The following is a 21,994-nucleotide window of genomic DNA, read 5'->3' as shown; positions in this document are numbered from 1 at the left end:
ACTATGATGACGTCATCAAAATGAAAAATGGTTATTACTGCGCTTGTAGAGAATTGTCTTAGCTACAACATATCGAAATTTTGAAGAAAATTGATCAATATTTACAGAGATACAATAAATTTTACATAAATATGCTGACGTCATAATATGCAAATTCGTATTTTGAGTTCCAAGGCCATTGTGAGGATGTCACGATACACTTAATGGCCAAATGAGACATGGAATCATATTTCCGACTCATACTCTATCTAAATATGAAAAAAAATTGAGGATTCCGGTGCATTCCAAAGAGCTATAACGGATTTTGTATAGGCATGTTTTTGCCCATATATGCTATGTATTAAAAGAGCTCGCGCGCACTGACATTTATCTTGAATTTACGCTCATCTTGTTAATAATGGTCATAAAGAGATAAACATGGTATCAAATTCCTTGAAAAAATATGAGAAATATCATGAAAGAAAAAAAAATGGCGATTCTATGTTTGTTAATGGTGTTACGCGCGAAAACGCGCGCGCATGCTCGTACGCACGAATTTTTATAAAATGCTTAAAATGACCTGAAACGTATGCAAAATAAATTTAAGACGATTTTGAGCATTTAAAATTTTTGCGCGCGGACGTACGCGCACGCGCGCGTTTTTATAACTGAAATTAGCCGGACTGATATTGACCTTGATCATGATAAATATGAATGAGAAATTCCTTTTGGTTATGAAGATATGATCATGAGATGATTTTCAGAAAATTTCACAAAATGGCGCCTAGATGGCGTCATCAGTCAAGGTCAAGGTTGAAAACCTTACCATGTCTTGTCCATTTGCCTATACATATGTGTGTCAAATATCAAAGCATTTGATTGAACCATTTCAAAGTTATCTTGCTAACAAAAAAGTGGGTCAAAATAAGAAAAATAAATAAATAATAATAATAAACTAGATTTGTAATACTTGTTTGGAACAAGTATAGGTGGGCTGGTCCAACTAAAATTTTAGACAAAATGAAGGGTACATTTGAGATAGCTCTTTGTCTCAGCTACATCATACTCAAAGTTCAGCTTAAACGAAGCTAAAACGACGGAGATATTGCTCGCGAAAGACGGGAATGTAGAATCCAGTTTTGAGAAAAAGTCATGTCCCATAGAGAATACACGCAAAAAGTGAAAAATTGACATGCCTCCTTTAATCGCAAAAATACGCCATGATTCCTTTGTCAAAAATGAAAAATGTTGTTAACTACATTTGTAACGAATTGTCTCAGCTAGAACATATCGAAATTTGGAAGAAAATCGATCAATATTTACAGAGATGCAATCAATTTTTGAAAAATATACTGACATCATAATATGCAAATTGAAATTATGAGTTCGGAGGCCATTATGATGACGTCATGAGAAAAGTAAGGGTCAAATGAGACTTGAAATCATATCTCCAATTCATATTCTATCACAATAAGAAGAAAAAAATTCGGGTCACCTTGCATCCTAAAGAGCTACAATGGATTTTGTATAGGCATCTTTTTGCCCATTTATGATATGTATTACAAGAGCTCGCGCGCACGGAAATTTATGTTAAACGGGGGATCATTCCGTTATTAATAGTAAACATGGTATCAATTTGTTTGTAAAAATATGTGCAATATTATGAAAGAAAAAAAATGGCGATTCTATGTTGTGTAATAGTTTTACGCGCGAAAACGCGCGCGCATGCGCGCGTGCGCGATTTTTTATAAAATGCTTAGAATGGCCTAAAACGTATGCAAAATGATTTTGAGACGATTTTGAGCATTTTACAATTTTGCGCGCGCATTGACGCGCCGACGTACGCGCACGTGCGCGTTATTTGACCTGAAATTGACCGGACGGATATTGACCTCGATCATGATAAATATGAATGAGAAATAGCTTTTGGTTATGAAGATATGATCATGAGTTGATTTTTACAAAATGGTGCCTAGATGACGTCATCAGTGAAGGTCAATGTTGAAAACGTTATTGTGCTTTGTACATATGCCTATACATATGTGTGCCAAATTTCAAGGCATTTGATCGAGCCATTTTCAAGTTATCTTGCTAACAAAAAAGTGGTTAGAAATAAGAAAAATATTTAATAAATAAATAAATAAAGGCAATTCTAACGAAATTATAAGGTGGTCTGTACGTTATACAGCCCACCTGATAAATAAATAATAAAGGCAATTTTAACAAAAATATAAGGTGGTCTGTATTAGATACAGCCCACCTGATAAATAATAAATAAATAAATAATAAAGGCAATTTTAACAAAATTATAAGGTGGTCTGTATTAGATACAGCCCACCTGATAATAATAAATAAAGGCAATTCTAACGAAATTATAAGGTGGTCTGTAGGATATACAGCCCACCTGATAAATAATAAAGGCAATTTTAACAAAATTATAAGGTGGTCTGTATTAGATACAGCCCACCTGATAATAAAAACGCCTCTTATAAATTGCTTACCACCGAAGAATCTAAGCGCTTTACACACAAAATAGACTGATATATAAAATTACATCTTATACAAAACTAAAAATGCAAATAGACATACAAATTACAATACATATGGAATACACATCAAAGTGAACTGAGTTAATTAATCATCAAACGCAATTTTGAATAAATGTGTCTTGAGACTAGTTTTGAATATGTTAACGGTTTGACAGTTTTTTACATTTAAAGCTTATCAACACTAGTGTGGCTGGGAGGGATTAGACCACACAGCAAGGTCACTGACAGGTGGCTATCTCATCAACTCAGCTCTCACATAACATAAGAAATAGAGGATCATGGGGGACCAACAGGCACCGATTGGGGAAGTTTTCTTTATAGAGGGAGCAAGTAGCTACAAGTAGGACAGTGGGGCTTTAAAGGTAATCTTTTCCAAAGTTCAAAGTTTAGTAAATGCCCAGATTAGTTGGGTCATCTTTGCTACATACGCACAGCATCACAAGCTGCGCAGTTTTGAAGCAACAACATAGACGCAAAAATGATCTGGTAGATTCAGTGCTCTTCCATGTACTACCCTGTGCTTCTGTGTGCTCTTCATTGTGTTATGATACATGTCCTATCCAGCGGGTGTGTTTTCCCTGACCAAACTACATCAGCTGTGAATAGTACACATCTTAATGTGTTCAAATGTTATATATGCTAACTTCCTTCCTCCCCCACCACTACCCCTTCCCCTCTACCACCACCCCTCCCCCCACATAACCTAAGAACAATTTCTTGCTTTGTCAGATATTTATTTTAGAGATGTAATTATGCTTTAGAAAAGTGTGACAATGAGTGTGAATCTAATTTCTGTTCGTCAGTCTAGAGTGATACAGAAGTAGGATTCTGAAAAATGTGAATATCTCCCCCCCCCCCACTTTTGCCGCGCCTGCAGTACCCCTTTACATTGAGAATTCTGTATCTGGTTTCCCACTTCCCTGTGCCCTGTACTTCATGTAAATTAATTCAAAACTCTCCTGCTGAATCACTTTTTTTCTTCAATCTTGCCCGTTTCTGCAGAATGGTGTGCGCTGAACCAGTGTTCCAATGGTGAGATATGCTACGACAGACCAGGATCTGCAGTGTCAACATACGCTTGTGTATGTAAAAATTTGCAAGTGGGTTATGATTGCTCTCAGAATGTCTGTAAGTTATTTTGTAATTTCTCATCTTTGTAATTAACTTTCATGGCTTGATGACCTCCAAGAATATATTCATGTGTGGATGAAAGATTCATTTCACAATTAGTTTCCAACTCATTATTTAGTTTTTATTACATTATATATATATATATATATATATATATATATATTAGACCACCCACAACAAGGGCATTAACTTAAAAAAAATCTGAACTTAAACTAATGATTGGATAACTTATTATTATGTGCTCAGACAAACAGCAAAAGATGGTGCTTAAATTCTCATTGAGCTCCATTGATATCTCAATGAGAATTTGAAGGATTCGTCCCCACATAAACAACCACATATTTCTTTTTCAAATTTTGTAACTTGCTATGCCCTACCTTGCTGTTTTGATATTTAAAATATCAGTGTGGCCGTCTTGATTGAAGGTCACTTTGAGGGCCCTTTGAACCTAGACATTTTTTAAAACCATGTTCCTAAGTCATAAAACACCTGCCTATATGCCCCCCTCAAATAGTCAAATGGAATCATAGCACCAGCATGATCATATTAGGTCCACTGTAAAATACCAAGTATGTAACTGTTAAATGAGATAATATTATGCAAGCTCAGTGACAGAATTATCATCACAATTCTAGGTGGCCTTTAACTTTTGCAAATGACTGTGTTTGTGTGAGTGTATGTATATATATATATATATATATATGACAAAAAACTTAACCAGTGTTTCTTTCTTATTTATGACAGAACGGTTATTTATCAAAACATATTGTATTTGTTAAACTGTTGTATATTTATTTTGCTTTCTATTTATGTGCAATGGACCTTGTGGCAGATTAGCCCTGTGCTAAACAAGTTATCCAATAAAGTCTACTACTACTACTACTACTACATACATATAACATACTTTTGAATCTGAAACTAGATATGTTGTTGTTTTTATGTTTTTTCTTTCTTTTCGTTTGCATAACCAGTTACCAGGGTTGTAAACACTTGCTATGGAACACGGTGTCAAAGCGGTAGATACTCTTCACCAAACTACCCAGGTACATATAATTTCCGGGATATAAGGGTCTACCTCTTGTTCATTCCTGGAGCTACTGAAATCACCTTCGTTTTCAGTAGTCCGTTTGAAGTAGAAGTAAACCACGATGAACTTTATGTTGGAGCAGGTCTATCTTATGATGATCTACTGGATTTGAACGGGGAAAATGTGCCATCGAAACAGATATATTTTTACGAGAATAGTATTGTGCCACAACCTCTAACGCTGTTCAACACGGATTCTGCATTCATGACCTGGAAAACTGACAAAAATATTGAGCTACAGGGCTTTGAAGTTACTTGGACAACAATATGTAAGTATATTGTTTTTATATTATTTTGCCTTTAGGACCCTGGTGACAATATCTTATTTAGTCTCTTCCTTAACTCTTTGTTTGCTTTGTTCGCCGATTTGCACGGACGTAGGCGTGCCAACTTCGCATTTTTGCACAGATGTATACGAGTCAATTAGACATTCATAATACCGCTCGCAGTGTGTAGCCACGCGTTGCGTTTACTATTGTTTACATTGTATACATCGCACACTTTCCGGTAAACTGTTTTTCTTCATAGTGTTACATTCGAAATTACCGTGTATTTAGCGGTTTTCTTTGGATTTTTTTTACTGATGTTACGATGGCACCTGCTGGAAAACGTCAACGTGTGTTTAGTGTAGAGGAGGCTCGAGATCTTGTTACTATGGAAGCATGGAGCATGGACTCTGATTCCGACGAATCGAGCAGTGACGAAGACTCTAGTGATAAAAGTGTTCCCTGAGAGTAGACTGATAGAATAAGAATGAATAAAAATTAATGAAAGAGCTAGAGATGACAGCAAGAAAGAGAGTAGACTGATAGAATAAGAATGAATAAAAAAAATGAAAGAAGGAGATAGAGATGACAGCAAGAAAGAGAGTAGACAGTGATAGAATAAGAATGAATAAAAATAATGAAAGAAAGAGATAGAGATGACAGCAAGAAAGAGAGTAGACTGATAGAATAAGAATGAATAAAAATTAATGAAAGAGCTAGAGATGACAGCAAGAAAGAGAGTAGACAGTGATAGAATAAGAATGAATAAAACTAATGAAAGAAAGATGTATCCTGTCTTGCCGTCATCTTTATATCTTTCTTTTATTATCTTTATTCATTCTTATGCTATCAGTGTTTACTCTCTTTCTTTCCGTCATCTCTATCTTATTATTATTATCATTTTCCTATCTATATGTACCCTATGTCTTGCCGTCATCTGTATATCTTTTTCTTATTATCTTTATTCATTATTATGCTATGAGTGTAATACTCTCTTTCTTGCCGTCATCTCTATCTCATTATTATTATCATTTTCCTATCTATATGTACCCTATGTCTTGCCGTCATCTCTATATCTTTCTCTTATTATCTTTATTCATTCTTATGCTATCAGTGTTTACTCTCTTTCTTTCCGTCATCTCTATCTTATTATTATTATCATTTTCCTATCTATAATTATGTACCCTATGTCTTGCCGTCATCTCTATATCTTTCTCTTATTATCTTTATTCATTCTTATGCTATCAGTGTTTACTCTCTTTCTTGCCGTCATCTCTATCTTATTATTATTATCATTTTCCTATCTATATGTACCCTATGTCTTGCCGTCATCTGTATATCTTTCTCTTATTATCTTTATTCATTCTTATGCTATCAGTGTTTACTCTCTTTCTTGCCGTCATCTCTATCTTATTATTATTATTATTTTCCTATCAATATGTATCCTATGTCTTGCCGTCATCTCTATATATTTCTCTTATTATCTTTATTCATTCTTGTGCTATCAGTGTTTACTCTCTTTCTTTCCGTCATCTCTATCTTGTTATTATTATCATTTTCCTATCTATATGTACCCTATGTCTTGCCGTCATCTCTATATCTTTCTCTTATTATCTTTATTCATTCTTATGCTATCAGTGTTTACTCTCTTTCTTTCCGTCATCTCTATCTTATTATTATTATCATTTTCCTATCTATATGTACCCTATGTCTTGCCGTCATCTCTATATCTTTCTCTTATTATCTTTATTCATTCTTATGCTATCAGTGTTTACTCTCTTTCTTTCCGTCATCTCTATCTCATTATTATTGTTATTTTCGTATCAATATGTATCCTGTCTTGCCGTCATCTTTATCTCTTTCTCTTATAATCTTTATTCACAGTAAAGTCCTTTCATTTCATATCACTATTTCTCTCTCATAATGTCTCTCACGTCCGTTCTCCATATTTTATTCATTGCATACTCCACTCGTCAATCATTTCTGATAATAAGCTCTCTCACAATAAAGTAAATGGAAAACAATGCAATATAGTTTATATTTTAAGATTGATTCATTCTTTCTTTGTATATCTATGGCTGTGATAAATGTACTTGAAATCAATTTTATTGAGGGGTAAAGAAGGTGAGAGAACAGATGCGGTGAACATTCATAATGAGACATTTCAATAAGATGCTGATTATGTCATGTATATCACATATAATATATTATGCCTATACCATTTTTACATGCTCATACCAGTGGGCAAAATCAATAACATTCTCTTATTTCTTATTGACTTATCATGGCACAACAAAGAAAAACATCCCCACGACGTCCCTTTTCATGCCCCGCTAAACCGGACATTGACAATAACCTGGGGTAATAGGGATTTCAATGGGCAGATTAGCCCATTGTCAAGGGTGGCTGAGCGGGGTACTTTCAAGTCTCTCCCTATTGAACTTCTTTTCTTCAACAACCTAAATACTAACCTTCTGAATTGTTAGAATACTTGAGCAAGGTATGTAAAGAAAGGTAAGAAGTCCACCTTTCTAATAGATTCGATTTGAAGATGTCTTATCATTGCTAAATAAGAAATTCTAGAGGGATAAAAAACTGCCGTAAATAAGAAAAATTAAACATTATATAATTATGATTATTATAAAAATGATAATTCAAAATATAACAAATGACGGTTCATCGAAAAGCACGTTTTCCGGTCTACAACTTTGCTGCACAATATTTTTCATCATGATCATCCAGTGAAGAGTTATAGCCTCTTGATTCAGCAGAGTCAATAAAGATTCCCTCGAAATGTGTGACCCTAAAAGAATGTGGCACAGGGGGTTTTTTTAAGTGGCGCATAAAGAGTTAATATGCCCCCCCCCCCCATTTTAATCTTCTGATGTTGATGGCTGTGCAGATAATTATCTTTGAGCTGCTAGATAATTTGTTCAAAGAAATAAAATATTTTAATACCAACATCAATATGTCCAATATCCAGATTTCTTAAGATGAGAGAGGTGAATGGTAATTATCCAAGCATACCCAGCATACAGATGGATTACTATTAAACCCAGGGCCAATGACCTGATTAGATTTTGGGTCATAAGATCAAAGATAGAAATGGCTTGTTATCATGATATTCTGAGAACATGTAATGGATTACAATCAAACTTGAGTTGTAAAAATACAATTTGGGTTGGAAAATCGCTCTATGGCAGAGGCATCATTTTCAACTGCGTGTGTCATCTAGTCTCTTCGATTTCTTATGCATCTTTTGTAAAACATACATAAGGTATTCCATGTGCCACAAAGGGTCTTCTTTTCATGCTCTTTGTACTCATTCAGCCATACCTGTCCAATATCCAGATTTCTTAGGATGAGAGAGGTGAATGGTAATTATCCCAGCATACCCAGCATAGCAATTTTTAAAACTAAATTGCCTAGTTGTTGTTTTTTATTTAGGAAGAAAAGGAAGGAAAGATTTGTATGCCTCCACCCACCTGAGGTAGTGCCAGAGGCATGCTATCTTTGGGTTGTCCGTCCTTCCGTATGTCCATCTGTTCTGCTTTCTCGTTACACAAGGTTCTATCCTTGGTCCTCTACTGTTTTTATGCCTCCGCCACCGAAGGTGGTGCCGGAGGCATCATGTTTTCGGGTTGTCCGTCCGTACGTCCGTACGTCCGTCCCGTTTGACCGTTATCACAATATCTCAAGAACCATTTTAGATTTAAACTTAAGACTCGGGAATAGTATTTATCACCATAGGAAGACGATCTGATTAGATTTTGGAGTACGTAGGTCAAAGGTCACAGGTCACAGAGGTCAACTTATGAAATTCCTTGTATTGAGTTTGTTAGCGCGATATCTCAAGAACCATTTGAGATTTAAACTTCAAACTTAAGGATAGTATGTATCACCATAGGAAGACGATCTGATTAGATTTTGGAGCACGTATGTCAAAGGTCAAGGGTCACAGAGGTCAACTTATGAAATTCCATACATTGAGATTGTTATCATGATATCTCAAGAACCACTGGAGATTTAAACTTCAAACTTAGTGATAGTGTGTATCACTATAGGAAAACAATCTGATTACATTTTGGAGCACGTAGGTCAAAGGTCAAGGGTCATAGAGGTCAACTTATGAAATTCCATACATTGAGATTGTTATCATGATATCTCAAGAACCACTGGAGATGTAAAAACTTCAAACTTAAGGATAGTATGTATCACCATAGGAAGACGATCTGATTAGATTTTGGAGCACGTAGGTCAAAGGTCAAGGGTCACAGAGGTCAACTTATGAAATTCCATACATTGAGATTGTTATCATAATATCTCAAGAACCACTGGAGATTTAAACTTCAAACTTAATGATAGTGTGTATCACCATAGGAAGACAATCTGATTAGATTTTGGAGCACGTAGGTCAAAGGTCAAGGGTCACAGAGGTCAACTTATGAAATTCCATACATTGAGATCGTTATCGCGATATCTCAAGAACCACTGGAGATTTAAACTTCAAACTTAATGATAGTGTGTATCACCATAGGAAGACAATCTGATTAGATGTTGGAGCACGTAGGTCAAAGGTCAAGGGTCACAGAGGTCAACTTACGAAATTCCATACATTGAGATTGTTATCATGATATCTCAAGAACCACTGGAGATTTAAACTCCAAACTTGTTTAAATTGCTCTATGGCGGAGGCATCATTTTCGACTGCGCGCAGTCAAAATTCCATCTAGTTTAATTTACATTAATGATCTTACACATTCAGCTGCACCTCGCAGTTAAATGAAAGGCCTTCCCGCGTGGGTTTTTTTAACACGGACCTTTTTTTTTTATAGGGCAAAAAAGAGGGGTGCGGTTAATACACGAGGGCGGTTCATACAACGTTAATTACGGAACTTCAAATTGGCTGAATCGGTAATGTCACTGTGATGTAGTGCCTGACAACTGTCCCATTTGTTCCAACACACAAAATTACTAAAATATATAGTTTTTATGCCTCCGCTACAAAGTAGCCAGAGGCATTATGTTTTCTGGTTGTCCGTCCGTCCTTCAAAGGTCATAGGGCTTATTATGTATGCAAAAAATAGCTTGTGAACACGTTATCTGAAGAACCGATTGATGGATTACCGCGAAACTTGGGCCATATATGTATCTTGGAGAGCCAATGAACTGATTAGATTTTGAGGTCGTGAGGCCAAAGGTCATGGGGATCATTATGTATGCAAAAATAGCTTGTGAACACATTGTCAATACCGACGGATGGGTTACTTTCAAACTTCAAAGGGTCATACATATAATATGAAAAATCGCTTGTAATCACGATATTCTGTGAACCTGTTAATGGATTACAATCGAACTTGAATGTTTAAAATTGCTCCTGTTTTGATTTGTAAAATCGCTCTATAGTGGAGGCATCCATTTCGACTGCGTGCAGTTGAACATCCATCTAGGTTCAAAATGTATGGCTCGGGAGGGTCTTTTCTCTTTAAAGGACCTAAATTAAACACTATCCATAACATATTTGGAGTACTGCCCCGAGGGTGAACAACTTACATTTAAGATATTTTTGTACACAACAAACGGAAGAGTGATCCACTGACAAAATTGCCAATTTGAGATTTTGCATAGCTTTAGTGATTTTCATATTTCAATCATTCATAGAAACTCTCTTATTATTGGTCAGATTTATTTCAAACTGTCGCCATTATGTTTCTCTTATTTTTCTGCTTTCATGCAAATGAATTACAAGGGTTGGATTACCCTTTAAAGGTATGAACTTTGAACTTGGTGATACATGTAGTATGTTTCACCATAGGAATTTAGACGGTCTGATTAGAATTGAGATTAAGTCGATCAAAGTCAAAGGTTATAGACATTAGCCTCGTTGTCACCGTATCTCAAGAACCAGAAGAGGTATGGGCTTCAAACCTGTTGATGTCACCATAGGACGACAATCCTACCAATAGGCCAGTTTCGTAATGTATTCACAGACCTTTAAATCGCATTACGTAATCGGAGGATCGATCAAACAAAGAACTTGCGGTGCATATAGCAGCCTGCACTTTATGTGCATACAATACATGACTGTGTTCGCTAGCTGTGATTGTATTGTTTGCTTTCGCTAGTTTGAGAGAGAGAGAGAACAAAAAGGAGGCAATTTCAAACTTGAATAATAAATATCTTTGAGATGTGATTTTGTTCATCATATATACATTTGATCTTTAAAATCACTAAGTTTTAGGCAAGAATAATGGGAAAGCAATGCTGTTACGGAACGTGCAATAGCGATTCACATCTTGCAGCCAAACCTGTTCGGCCAAGTCCCCGGTACAGGCAGCGCACGATACCCCCTCAAAAAAGAAGAAAATCAAGGTCGATGATACATGCGACATTGACTTGAAAGCCAGTGATGAAACAGAAAGCGAAGAACCAAAATATCAGTAAGCAGATATCGGTAATTTCCATTCAATATTGCATTTACCTTAGCTTGAAACTGAGTACAAATTTGGACGTAGAAATGAAAGAAGTGACAAACTATTCTCCACCCGTTCGCACACACAGTCACCTCTGCTTGTAGAAGAACGTGCGTACGCACGCATACCACGTGTTCATGTACGTGTAGACGCGATTCACATTTCATAATAAAACAAATTTACGGATTAAAAATGTTTGTGAAACGCCTCGATACAAACTATATCAAGGCGGACGAGAAATGGCTAACGAGAAGCAAGCAAAGTGACCACAGAATCAATATTATTAACAAACTTAATGAGAAATAATGATAATAAAGGTAATAATGATGACAGTATAGGGTCTATGTATTAATAAAATAATAATTATAAAATAATGTCGTCCAATGACAGAGAGCTAGAATAAGAATGATGAATAATGATAAAAAAATAATAATAGCTTAAGACAATCCTGCCCACTGTTTATAATTAATAATACCCCTTAAAATGAAGTAGGTAATAAACACTCCTTTGTATCCCCTTAACGCCCCTTCCTGGTCCCCTCCCGCCCCACTCGCCACTTACCACTAGCCCTTAAGCATCAAATCTATATGCCTTCCCTCTTCTCATCACCTTTAGACAATCCTGTCCACTTTTCATAAGAAAACCTCTTTAAACTAAGTAGATAATATACACTCATCCTTAACACCCATCTTGCGGGGCTCTCCCCCCCCCCTTCCTGCGCCTCCAGCTAGCCCCTACCTATCCAGGCTACATGACTATATGCCCTTTCTCTTTTCGCCACCCTTAGACACTCCTGCCCACTGTTAATAATTAATAAAAACCCAAATGAAGTAGGTAATAAACACTCCTTTTTATCCCCTTAAAGCCCCTTCATTTTTCTGCAGCTGTGTAAATGGCAAGAACATTGAATCTGCCCAGAGAAAAATGAACATATCCAGTGCCACAATTGACCCTGGATATTGAAATATACAGCTAGTTTAGAGAGCAAGACATGGTGAGGCATTTTGTCAAAGGCGTTTTAAAATATCAAGGAATACAGCATCTATTCTTGTTCGATGTCTCTTGTCTAGTGAAGTACTCCAGTTGAGTAATACATTAACAGATTGGGTCACACAACTTCTTCCTGCCGTAAACTCATGTTGGTTAGTACAAAGCAAACCATATGAATCAATGTGATTGTGCAAGGCAGATGCCAAAAATCATTTCAGTAGCTTACTGAGTAAGATTTGAAATTGGGTGACTCCTCATTTATTTATTCTTCTAAAATTTTATCTTTCAGTTGATAGAACGTCACCTGTTGCCACATGCCCTGCGCAACCCCTCTAGAGGGGAAACAATACAATGGGAATCCCTCTAGAGGGGAAACAATTTGCCATTGACTGAAGGAGGGGGGGGGGCATCTTTGCACCACATAATTCCTATTTAATTTACAACATAAATTCCAATTATCAAATATCAAATATCTTTTGGATTGGATTGGATTAGGAAGACATTTTAGAGCCTATGTTGCTATATACTGTTATACATAGCCATTCAGTTTTTTATAGCTCAATCAGTTGCATGATTGTGATATGTTTTTCATGTAGTTCTTTGCAAGACACATTTTCTGCCATTTTAAACTAAATGAATTAATACAATATTGCTATAATTTTACAATCCTAGTTCGTAATATAACTGATAATATATATGCTACCCACCGAATGTTAGTGTTATTTGGCATTGCTATATAACTCTAGAATCGTTTGAGGCCATAACTTTATTTGAGGTATAATTAGCAGCTCTTTGACAGCTCTGGGGATAATACAACTAAATGTTAAACTTCCAGAAAACTTTGGGTCTCATTACCTAGAAAATGTAGGAAGGACATTACCTATTGACACATGTATGAAGGTAAAAATGTGAAAATCTTGTGATGAGGTTTGAAATTAGTCTGATTCCTCGTACATTTATTCTTCCCAAATGTTATCTATCAGTTGATAGAACGCCACTTGTTGCCACATGCCCTGCGGATATCCTGCGGGAGGTTGGATTAAGTCAAACGAGGATTCAAGTCTTCTTTACTGCACCTACTGCAATAGACAACAGTGGACTAGTCCCGACAATTACTTCTCAATCTCATGCAACAACGGATTTCTTTGACCTTGGTAACACCCAAGTTACCTGGACCTTTGCTGATGCCAATGGAAATCAAGATTCTTGCAGCTTCAATGTCATTATTGTACAAGGTCAGTATTACTGAAATTATGCTTATTTGAGTTAATGACGTAAACCTGCATGGATTTTCCTCAGAAATGAAAAAAAAATCCTTTTGTAACTGCAAAATATCTGTATTATCGGTTTTCACTGACGTTTCTGCAGCTTTGTAGATGGCAAGGACAACATTAAGGTAATACAGCTTTGTTTGTCATACAGGTCAGTTTTACTTGGGAAATAAAGTTTGATTTAAGAATTGAATGTAAAGACATCAACCAAAAAAATAAATGATATCCTTTATAAATATAGAATAGAACATCTAATGATCATCTCTTTTTTTAATAGTTAATTTGTAGTGGGCGCAGTTGACGTGATAGTTGCTGTTGTTGTTGTAGTTGTCAAGGTAGAGTGGTAGCCATTTTCCTGTACTGATGTTTCCAAGTACTTCATGCATAAAGATTAAACAAGAAAATATTATTGATGCATCAACTAAATCAAAACATACACGAGCATAAAGATAACTATCAAGTATCTGACCGAGGCTGTTTTAACACAAACCCGGTCTAAAGTTCATGTTCTGTCACTCTGATATGATGTTGCTATCATCGATGCCATCACCGATGGCACGGAGAGGGTGAGTCTGGTATGGACTGCTAAATCGTCTTGGATTGTCCCTCGCTGTCAGTCAAAATCCCCCTTCTGAAACCATTGAAAGGGTTCGAGATCATGACGACAAAATAGTGCATCCGGAGTCAGTGAAGTAGAGTCTGTACTTTTTTGTTTCACGTCGTTATAAACAGCCTCTGTAACAATAATAACAAAAGTTGAACAAAATATTTAAATCCTGGTGAACTCACATACTGTAAATGGAACAATTATATTGATACCAACAGAACAAATATTTATTCATTGACATTGTTTTTGTAATATCATGCAACTATATCTCAATCAATCCATTTATTATTATACAAAATAAATTACACTGATTGTTTTCTTCTTCTGTCCACTATCATGAACTATATGGTACAATATTATAGTATTGATTCATTCACATATATAATCATACAGCAACATAACACAGTAACTTCAACTCACCGGCCAATACTAGCCAAAATGCTAAACAATAGTGACTGTATGCATGCTACCAAGTATCATATCCACAGCTCGTAGAATTACAGCACACCTAGAAATAAGATCAAATGGCATATCTTACTAACAAATAATGACATACATAAAGGGAAGCTTATACTCATCAAAGTTGTAAGGATAAATTGTTCAATTTAACACAATATACATGTACTGCAATTCCTTCATATCATGTAACAAAATAAATGACAAGAGTATTTCAACAGAGCATCATTGTTCCCATGCAAATACAGTGCAAGACATGTTTCAAATATACTGATCTTACTTTCACCATCAAAACTCTCATTAGTAATGCTTATAGGTACATGTACATGTATATATCATCATTCAAATTAAAGTTTAATGAAATACAATCGTAATTATTAACAATCCAACTTACTTTAAACAAAGTCTGACCACATTTCCTCCTACAGCAGGCCAAATGTACATATGTGCTTGCAGTCCTCATAACAGAGCTTAGAATGGCTGCCTGCCTGCTATAGCATGCACCAATGCTAGAAATCACACAAAAGAAAAGCACTCATGCAAAGAGTTCAATAGAATCCTTATAGGGGGTACTCCAATTGAGTAATAGAGATACCCCCAAAAAGGCGAGAAACAATACAATGGGAACCCGTCTAGAGGGGAAACAATACAATGGGAATCCCTCTTGAGGGGAAACAATTTGTCATTGACTGAAAAAGCAGGGGGGGCATCTTTGCACCACATAATTCCTATTTAATTTACAACATAAATTCCAATTTACAATATTAGGAAGACATTTTAGAGCCTATGTTGCTATATACTGTTATATATAGCCATTCAGTTTTTTTATAGCTCAATCAGTTGCATGATTGTGATATTTTTTTTCATGTAGTTCTTTGCAAGACACATTTTCTGCCATTTTAAACTAAATGAATTAATACAATATTGCTATAATTTTCTGCCATTTTAAACTAAATGAATTAATACAATATTGCTATAATTTTACAATCCTGGTTCGTAATATAACTGATAATATATATGCTACCCACCGAGTGTTATTTGTCATTGCTATATAACTCTAGAATCGGTTGAGGCCATAACTTTATTTGAGGTATAATTAGCAGCTCTTTGATAGCTCTGGGGATAATACAACTAAAATGTTAAGCTTCCAGAAAACTTTGGGTCTCATTACCTAGAAAATGTAGGAAGGACATTTCCTATGGACACATGCATGAAGGTAAAAATGTGAAAATCTTGTGATGAGATTTGAAATTAGTCTGATTCCTCGTACATTTATTCTTCCCAAATGTGATCTTTCAGTTGATAGAACGCCACCTGTTGCCACATGCCCTGCAGATATCCTGCGGGAGGTTGGATTAAGTCAAACTAGGATTCAAGTCTTCTTTACTGCACCTACTGCAATAGACAACAGTGGACTAGTCCTGACAATTACTTCTCAATCTCATGCAACAACAGATTTCTTTGACCTTGGTAACACCCAAGTTACCTGGACCTTTGCTGATGCCAATGGAAATCAAGATTCTTGCAGCTTCAATGTCATTATTGTACAAGGTCAGTATTACTGAAATTATGCTTATTTGAGTTAATGACGTAAACCTGCATGGATTTTCCTCAGAAATGAAAAAAAAATCCTTTTGTAACTGCAAAATATTTGTATTATAGGTTTACACTGACGTTTCTGCTGCTTTGTAGATGGCAAGGCGACATTAAGGTAATTGCAACTTTGTTTGTCATACAGGTCAGTTTTACTTGGGAAATAAAGTTTGATTTAAGAATTAAATATAAAGACATCAACCTAAAAAATAAGTGATATCCTTCATAAATATAGAATAAAACATCTAATGATCATCTCATTTTTAATAGTTAATTTGATCAAAAAAACTAAAAGTTTGATTCTTTTGCAGAAGAATCAACTGGTATATCTCTACCATTTTATGTTTCAATCCTGTAGTGTTGGAAGTGTGCATTTACAAGCTTGTATACATGTACATGAACTGTGTCGTAGATTATAGAACTGAAAAAGTTGAATGTGGTTATAACTTGGGAAGACATTAAGAGTCACTGTTGCTATAAATACATGGCCGATTTTAGACTCTTTTGGGTGTCAATTTAAAGTACATCAATACTGTATTACTACATTCTTGGAGCCTGGTTCCTGATATTCTACCTATTAAATTACAGTGTTTATCTATAAAATGTATGTGTCATCACAATAGCGCCATTCAATGAAATAGGTTGGTTAGTTTGGGGGATAATAAGACCAATAGTGAATAGTGAATATTAAGTTGATGAAACAGTTCATGTAGAACACAAGCACGTGAGCAGGTACAAATACAGACATTTTTCGATGACATTTAAAAATTTGTCCAACTTCTTATACCTGTGTACCAAAATGTGGAATAATATTTCTAATAATCAGCTGCATTTAATGAAATAGTATTTGGATATGAAAAACTCTTCTTTGGTTCTTTTGATGAACAGTATCTTCTTACTTTTTACTCTGTTCATTCTTCGAGCTGTCATGATTAGCGTCGTTTAGTGTTTTTGACCTTTTTATACATCGATCCATTCATCAAGATTAAATTCTGGAGGCCTTCATCTGTATAATGCATGCTTGCATTATATTAATTGTAGCATAGATTATAATTTTACATATTTTGATTTTTCTTACATTTAAACTTAGGAAGATATTTTAGAGCCTACGGTATGTTGTTATATACGCATAGTCATTCAGTTTTTGTATAGCTCAATCAGTTGCATGATTGTGATATGTTTTTCATGTAGTTCTTTGCAAGACACATTTTCTGCCATTTTAAACTAAATTAATTAATACAATATTGCTACAATCTTAGAATCCTAGTTCCTAATATAACTGATAATATATGTGTATATGCTACCCACCGAATGTTAGTGTTATTTGTCATTGCTATATAACTCTAGAATCGTTTGAGGCCATAACTTTATTTGAGGTATAATTAGCAGCTCTTTGATAGCTCTGGGGATAATACAACTAAATGTTAAGCTTCCAGAAAACTGTAGGTCTCATTACCGAGAAAATGTAGGGAAGGACATTTCCTATGGACACATGTATGAAGGTAAAAATGTGAAAATCTTGTGATGAGATTAGAACTTAGTCTGACTCCTCGTACATTTATTCTTCCCAAATGTTATCACCTTGTATATCTCTACCATTTTATGTTTGAATCCTGTAGTGTTGTAAGTATTCTTTATAAGCTTGCAGACATGTATATGAACTGTGTCATAGATTATAGAACTGAAAAAGTTGAATGTGGTTATAACTTGGGAAGACATTAAGAGTAACTGTTGCTATACATGGCCGATTTTAGACTCTTTTGGGTGTCAATTTAAAGTACATCAATACTGTATTACTACATTCTTGGAGCCTGGTTCCTGATATTTTACCTATTAAATTACAGTGTTTATCTATAAAATGTATGTGTCATCACAATAGCGCCATTCATTGAAATAGGTTGGTTAGTTTTGGGGATAATAAGACCAATAGTGAATAGTGAATATCTAGTTGATGAAACAGTTCATGGAGAACACAAGCATGTGAAGCACGCTCCTTATCGGCAGAGTCCAGCAGCCTAACATGTACGTTAGCCTATGGACTTTTACCCCCCAAAATCGTTAAAAATTCATTTTTTGTTTAAACATATCCAACCCGACATACGTTATCACTAGCTTTTTCTTTGGAACCCTCATGTCCCATCAAATTTTGAAAGTTCATCCACCGTAATTTGATCGAAATAGGTCACAAGCTCGCCTATTTAATTGCCTATATAACACATGTACAACAAGTCAAACTTTGGACTCAATTTACCACACAATTGTAAAGTTATAAGTCAAGCACACGAGGGATAAGAAGCATGAATTATCATAGATCAGTTCTGATTTGTTCATTATGTCCATTTCATCCAACCCCCACCGTAATTTTTCCACTTAGTATAGGCAAGCATTTTGCCGAGGTAAGCAAAAACATGAATATTCATGAACACCATGGACTATTCGATTATTAACAGAGGGGTGCAATTGTGCACCAATTCAAACTCCCCTACTTTCAGTCGAGTATTTCATTGTATTATGTAGTTTGGTAGGGTTATTTTACTAACTGTTTAATTATCAGATATCAATGATAGTTTAAAGATATGGAAAAGATTCTTGTATTTTATATTTAGCTAAGCAATCTCACATACAAAATCACTATCAAGTGTCGTCTGATCCGCGGATTGCCGTCTGCTATAGACGCGAACTAGCTATGTTTGTGCTGGCGAAAATGAAACAACCGGAGCAATATGCTCTTGCCGAACCTGCCAGATCATGCTGCAAAAGCTCAGCTCCTGCCGAACCTGCCAGGGTGCGCTGCCAAAGTTTGGCTCCTGCCGAACTTGCCAGAGCACGCCAAGGTTTGGCTCCTGACGAACCTGCAAGACCACCCTGCCAAAGTTCGGCTCCTGCCGAACCTGACAGATCATGCTGCAAAAGCATGGCTTCTGCCAAACTAGCAAGACAAAGCAGCCAATTCTCGGCTCCTACCGAACCTGCAAGACCACGCTGCCAGAGCATGCCAAGGTTTGGCTTCTGCCGAACCTGCAAGACAATGCCAAGTTTGGCTTCTGCCAAACTAGCAAGACAAAGCTGCAAAAGTTTGGCTTCTGCCGAACCTGCCAGAACACGCCGCAAAAGTCTGGCTCCTACCGAACCTGCAAGACCATGCTACCAAAGCTCGAACCTGCCTGAGCATGCCAAGGTTTGGCTTCTGCCGAACCTGCAAGACAACGCCAAGTTTGGCTTCTGCCAAACTAGCAAGACAAAGCTGCAAAAGTTTGGCTTCTGCCGAACCTGCCAGAACATGCCGCCAAAGTCTGGCTTCCGCCGAACCTGCCAGACCACGCCAAGGTTTGGCTTCTGCCGAACCTGCCAGAGCACGCCAAAGTTTGGCTCCTGCCGAACTTGCCAGAGCATGCCAAGGTTTAGCTTCTGCCAAACTAGCAAGCCAAAGCTGCCAAAGCTCGGCTCCTGCCAAACCTGCAAGACCATGCTACCAAAGCTCGGCTCCTGTCGAACCTGCCAGAGCATGCCAAGGTTAAGCCTTTAAATCAAGGCCACATGTCTGATAGACGCCGAGCAACTAAAACAAGACTAATCGCGAAAACCCGAGTGAACGACAGAGCGAGTAGCGCATCCAAGTAGCCTTTGTCAATCCAGGTGGGATTTCTTATGTTAACCTTTGTTTCCGACTGGAATTCTCTACCAAAATGGAAGCATCCAATCAGCTAACGTATATTCGCATGTAGTTAGGATATAGTATCCATCACACACACACACAGTAAACTTTACGTAGTACGAACCTGGACCTACCATGAACTAAGAATAATGTACAGGCTAAGACCACTGACCTCTACATGGAACGAAAACGAGTTAGACTGGTTCATTTCATATACAGGGAAAGTCCAATTATCTCACTTATGTTTGTTAGCATAAGTCATCAAATGCTTCCTATTTTTTATTGTAATTTTGCATGTAAAATAGATTTGAATGTGATAATTTGTATCTATCATTTATATGTTCATCTCATAAGCAAAACTTATTTACGTCGTTTACCTTTTCTTACATGTTTTGGTAATGAACGAATCACGAACGAAGCCAACTGGGAGATGGCCGCTCTGATTGGTCAATAAATCCAAAGTAATGAATAATTCATGCAGAGCAGTAAAGCCTAGATTGCAAAAGGCCTCATGGCTACCGCCATTCGATCGCGCGTTCACAATGGGTCTCTAGATTCATCTCACCCGCTGATTTGGGTGGAAAATAGCCAGAGTCACGAGGCCTTGTCAAAAGGCTAGCCAAGGTTTGGCTTCTGCCGAACCTGCAAGAGCACGCCGCCAAAGTTTGGCTCCTACCGAACCAACAGATCAATCCTAAGTTCGGCTTCTGCCGAAACTGCAAGACCACGCTGCCAAAGCTCGACTCCTGCCGAACCTGCAAGACCAGCATGCTGCCAACGTAAGGTTGGATTTCCCTTTAAACTTTAATGTAGCATCTTCGTGAGAGGGTTTTTTAATGTTAAAGGGATAGTTGAGTTCTGTTGCAGAGGGCGCTACACAAAATATTTTTTTTGTGAGATAATGAGAAACTGAGTATCAAATTTGATAGAACATAATATTTAAATGACAAAATCATTTTTGTTTGATCAAAATCGGTTCAGAGACGGCTGAAATTTAATGATTTCTAATACTTGTGTACCACCACGAATATTAGATATTTTGAAAAATTTGAAAAAAACCATTGAAAAAACGAAATAATGCCTTTTACGTCGCATTTCAGCCAATGCCGATTTTGGCTTTTTTGTTGGCATTTTCGTGTTGCTTATATTACGTACAACCAGCTGGCACATGTTTTGTGAGATAATCAGAATCATAATCATAATCAGATCCACCTCTGGGAAGAAATGTTTAATTTTACTCCGGTGTTACATGAAACCTTCTTACATAATCGTGTATCATAGGATTTCTATGTCAGACGGTCATCAATTATAATACCAACAAATTTGGTATTAGTAACCTGGGTGAGTTCATGTGTGTTGAGAATTGTAGGTTCAGGGAGTGTAGTAGGCCTAATAATGATTTATTTCTGTTTATATTGTATTTGCCCCTTTAAATTGATGATCTAGTCCCATCGCTACTCCTGTATTCTTACGGATAGCAAGCCTTGTGTTCAGGCTTTTGAGAATCTTTGTTGTGGTGAAATCTCTGCTAGTCCTTGGGTGTAATTCACGCTTCTCGATCTCTACCATAAGCAGATACCAGTGCTCCATCCAACACCTCACTGGGTCTGCTAATATTACCTCTGATTTGTCTAGCTGCAATGCTGCTGCCTGCACTGTCCCCACTTGGCAGGTGTGTCTTTTCATTCAGAGGACACAGAGGAGTCTGTGGTCCATAGAGTCTCACAGTGCTCCATCCAACACCTCACTGGGTCTGCTAATATTACCTCTGATTTGTCTAGCTGCAATGCTGCTGCCTGCACTGTCCCCACTTGGCAGGTGTGTCTTTTCATTCAGAGGACACAGAGGAGTCTGTGGTCCATAGAGTCTCACTCAGTGACTTTATGTAATGATCAACGGTTGACGAGCCTAGGGATATCTATCAATTGGGCCAGACAA

At 36.6% G+C, this 21,994-nt stretch overlaps 1 protein-coding gene across 1 annotated transcript in view; it reads left to right on the top strand.

The window, feature by feature from the left end:
• LOC105442888 (hyalin-like) overlaps nucleotides 1-21,994 on the top strand; it is a 52,975-nt gene that overhangs the window by 15,217 nt on the left and 15,764 nt on the right. The window contains exons 3-4 of the mRNA XM_030975937.1: nucleotides 13,458-13,709; nucleotides 16,108-16,359. Of these exons, the coding sequence (XP_030831797.1) occupies nucleotides 13,458-13,709; nucleotides 16,108-16,359 (504 nt within the window). The remainder of the gene's footprint in view (nucleotides 1-13,457; nucleotides 13,710-16,107; nucleotides 16,360-21,994) is intronic.

Source organism: Strongylocentrotus purpuratus, unplaced genomic scaffold (assembly GCF_000002235.5).
Source record: "Strongylocentrotus purpuratus isolate Spur 01 unplaced genomic scaffold, Spur_5.0 spur5_scaffold_8, whole genome shotgun sequence".
NCBI lineage: Eukaryota > Metazoa > Echinodermata > Echinoidea > Camarodonta > Strongylocentrotidae > Strongylocentrotus > Strongylocentrotus purpuratus.
Note: the sequence above shows the minus strand (reverse complement) of the source record. Positions and strands in the feature narration are given on the sequence as shown.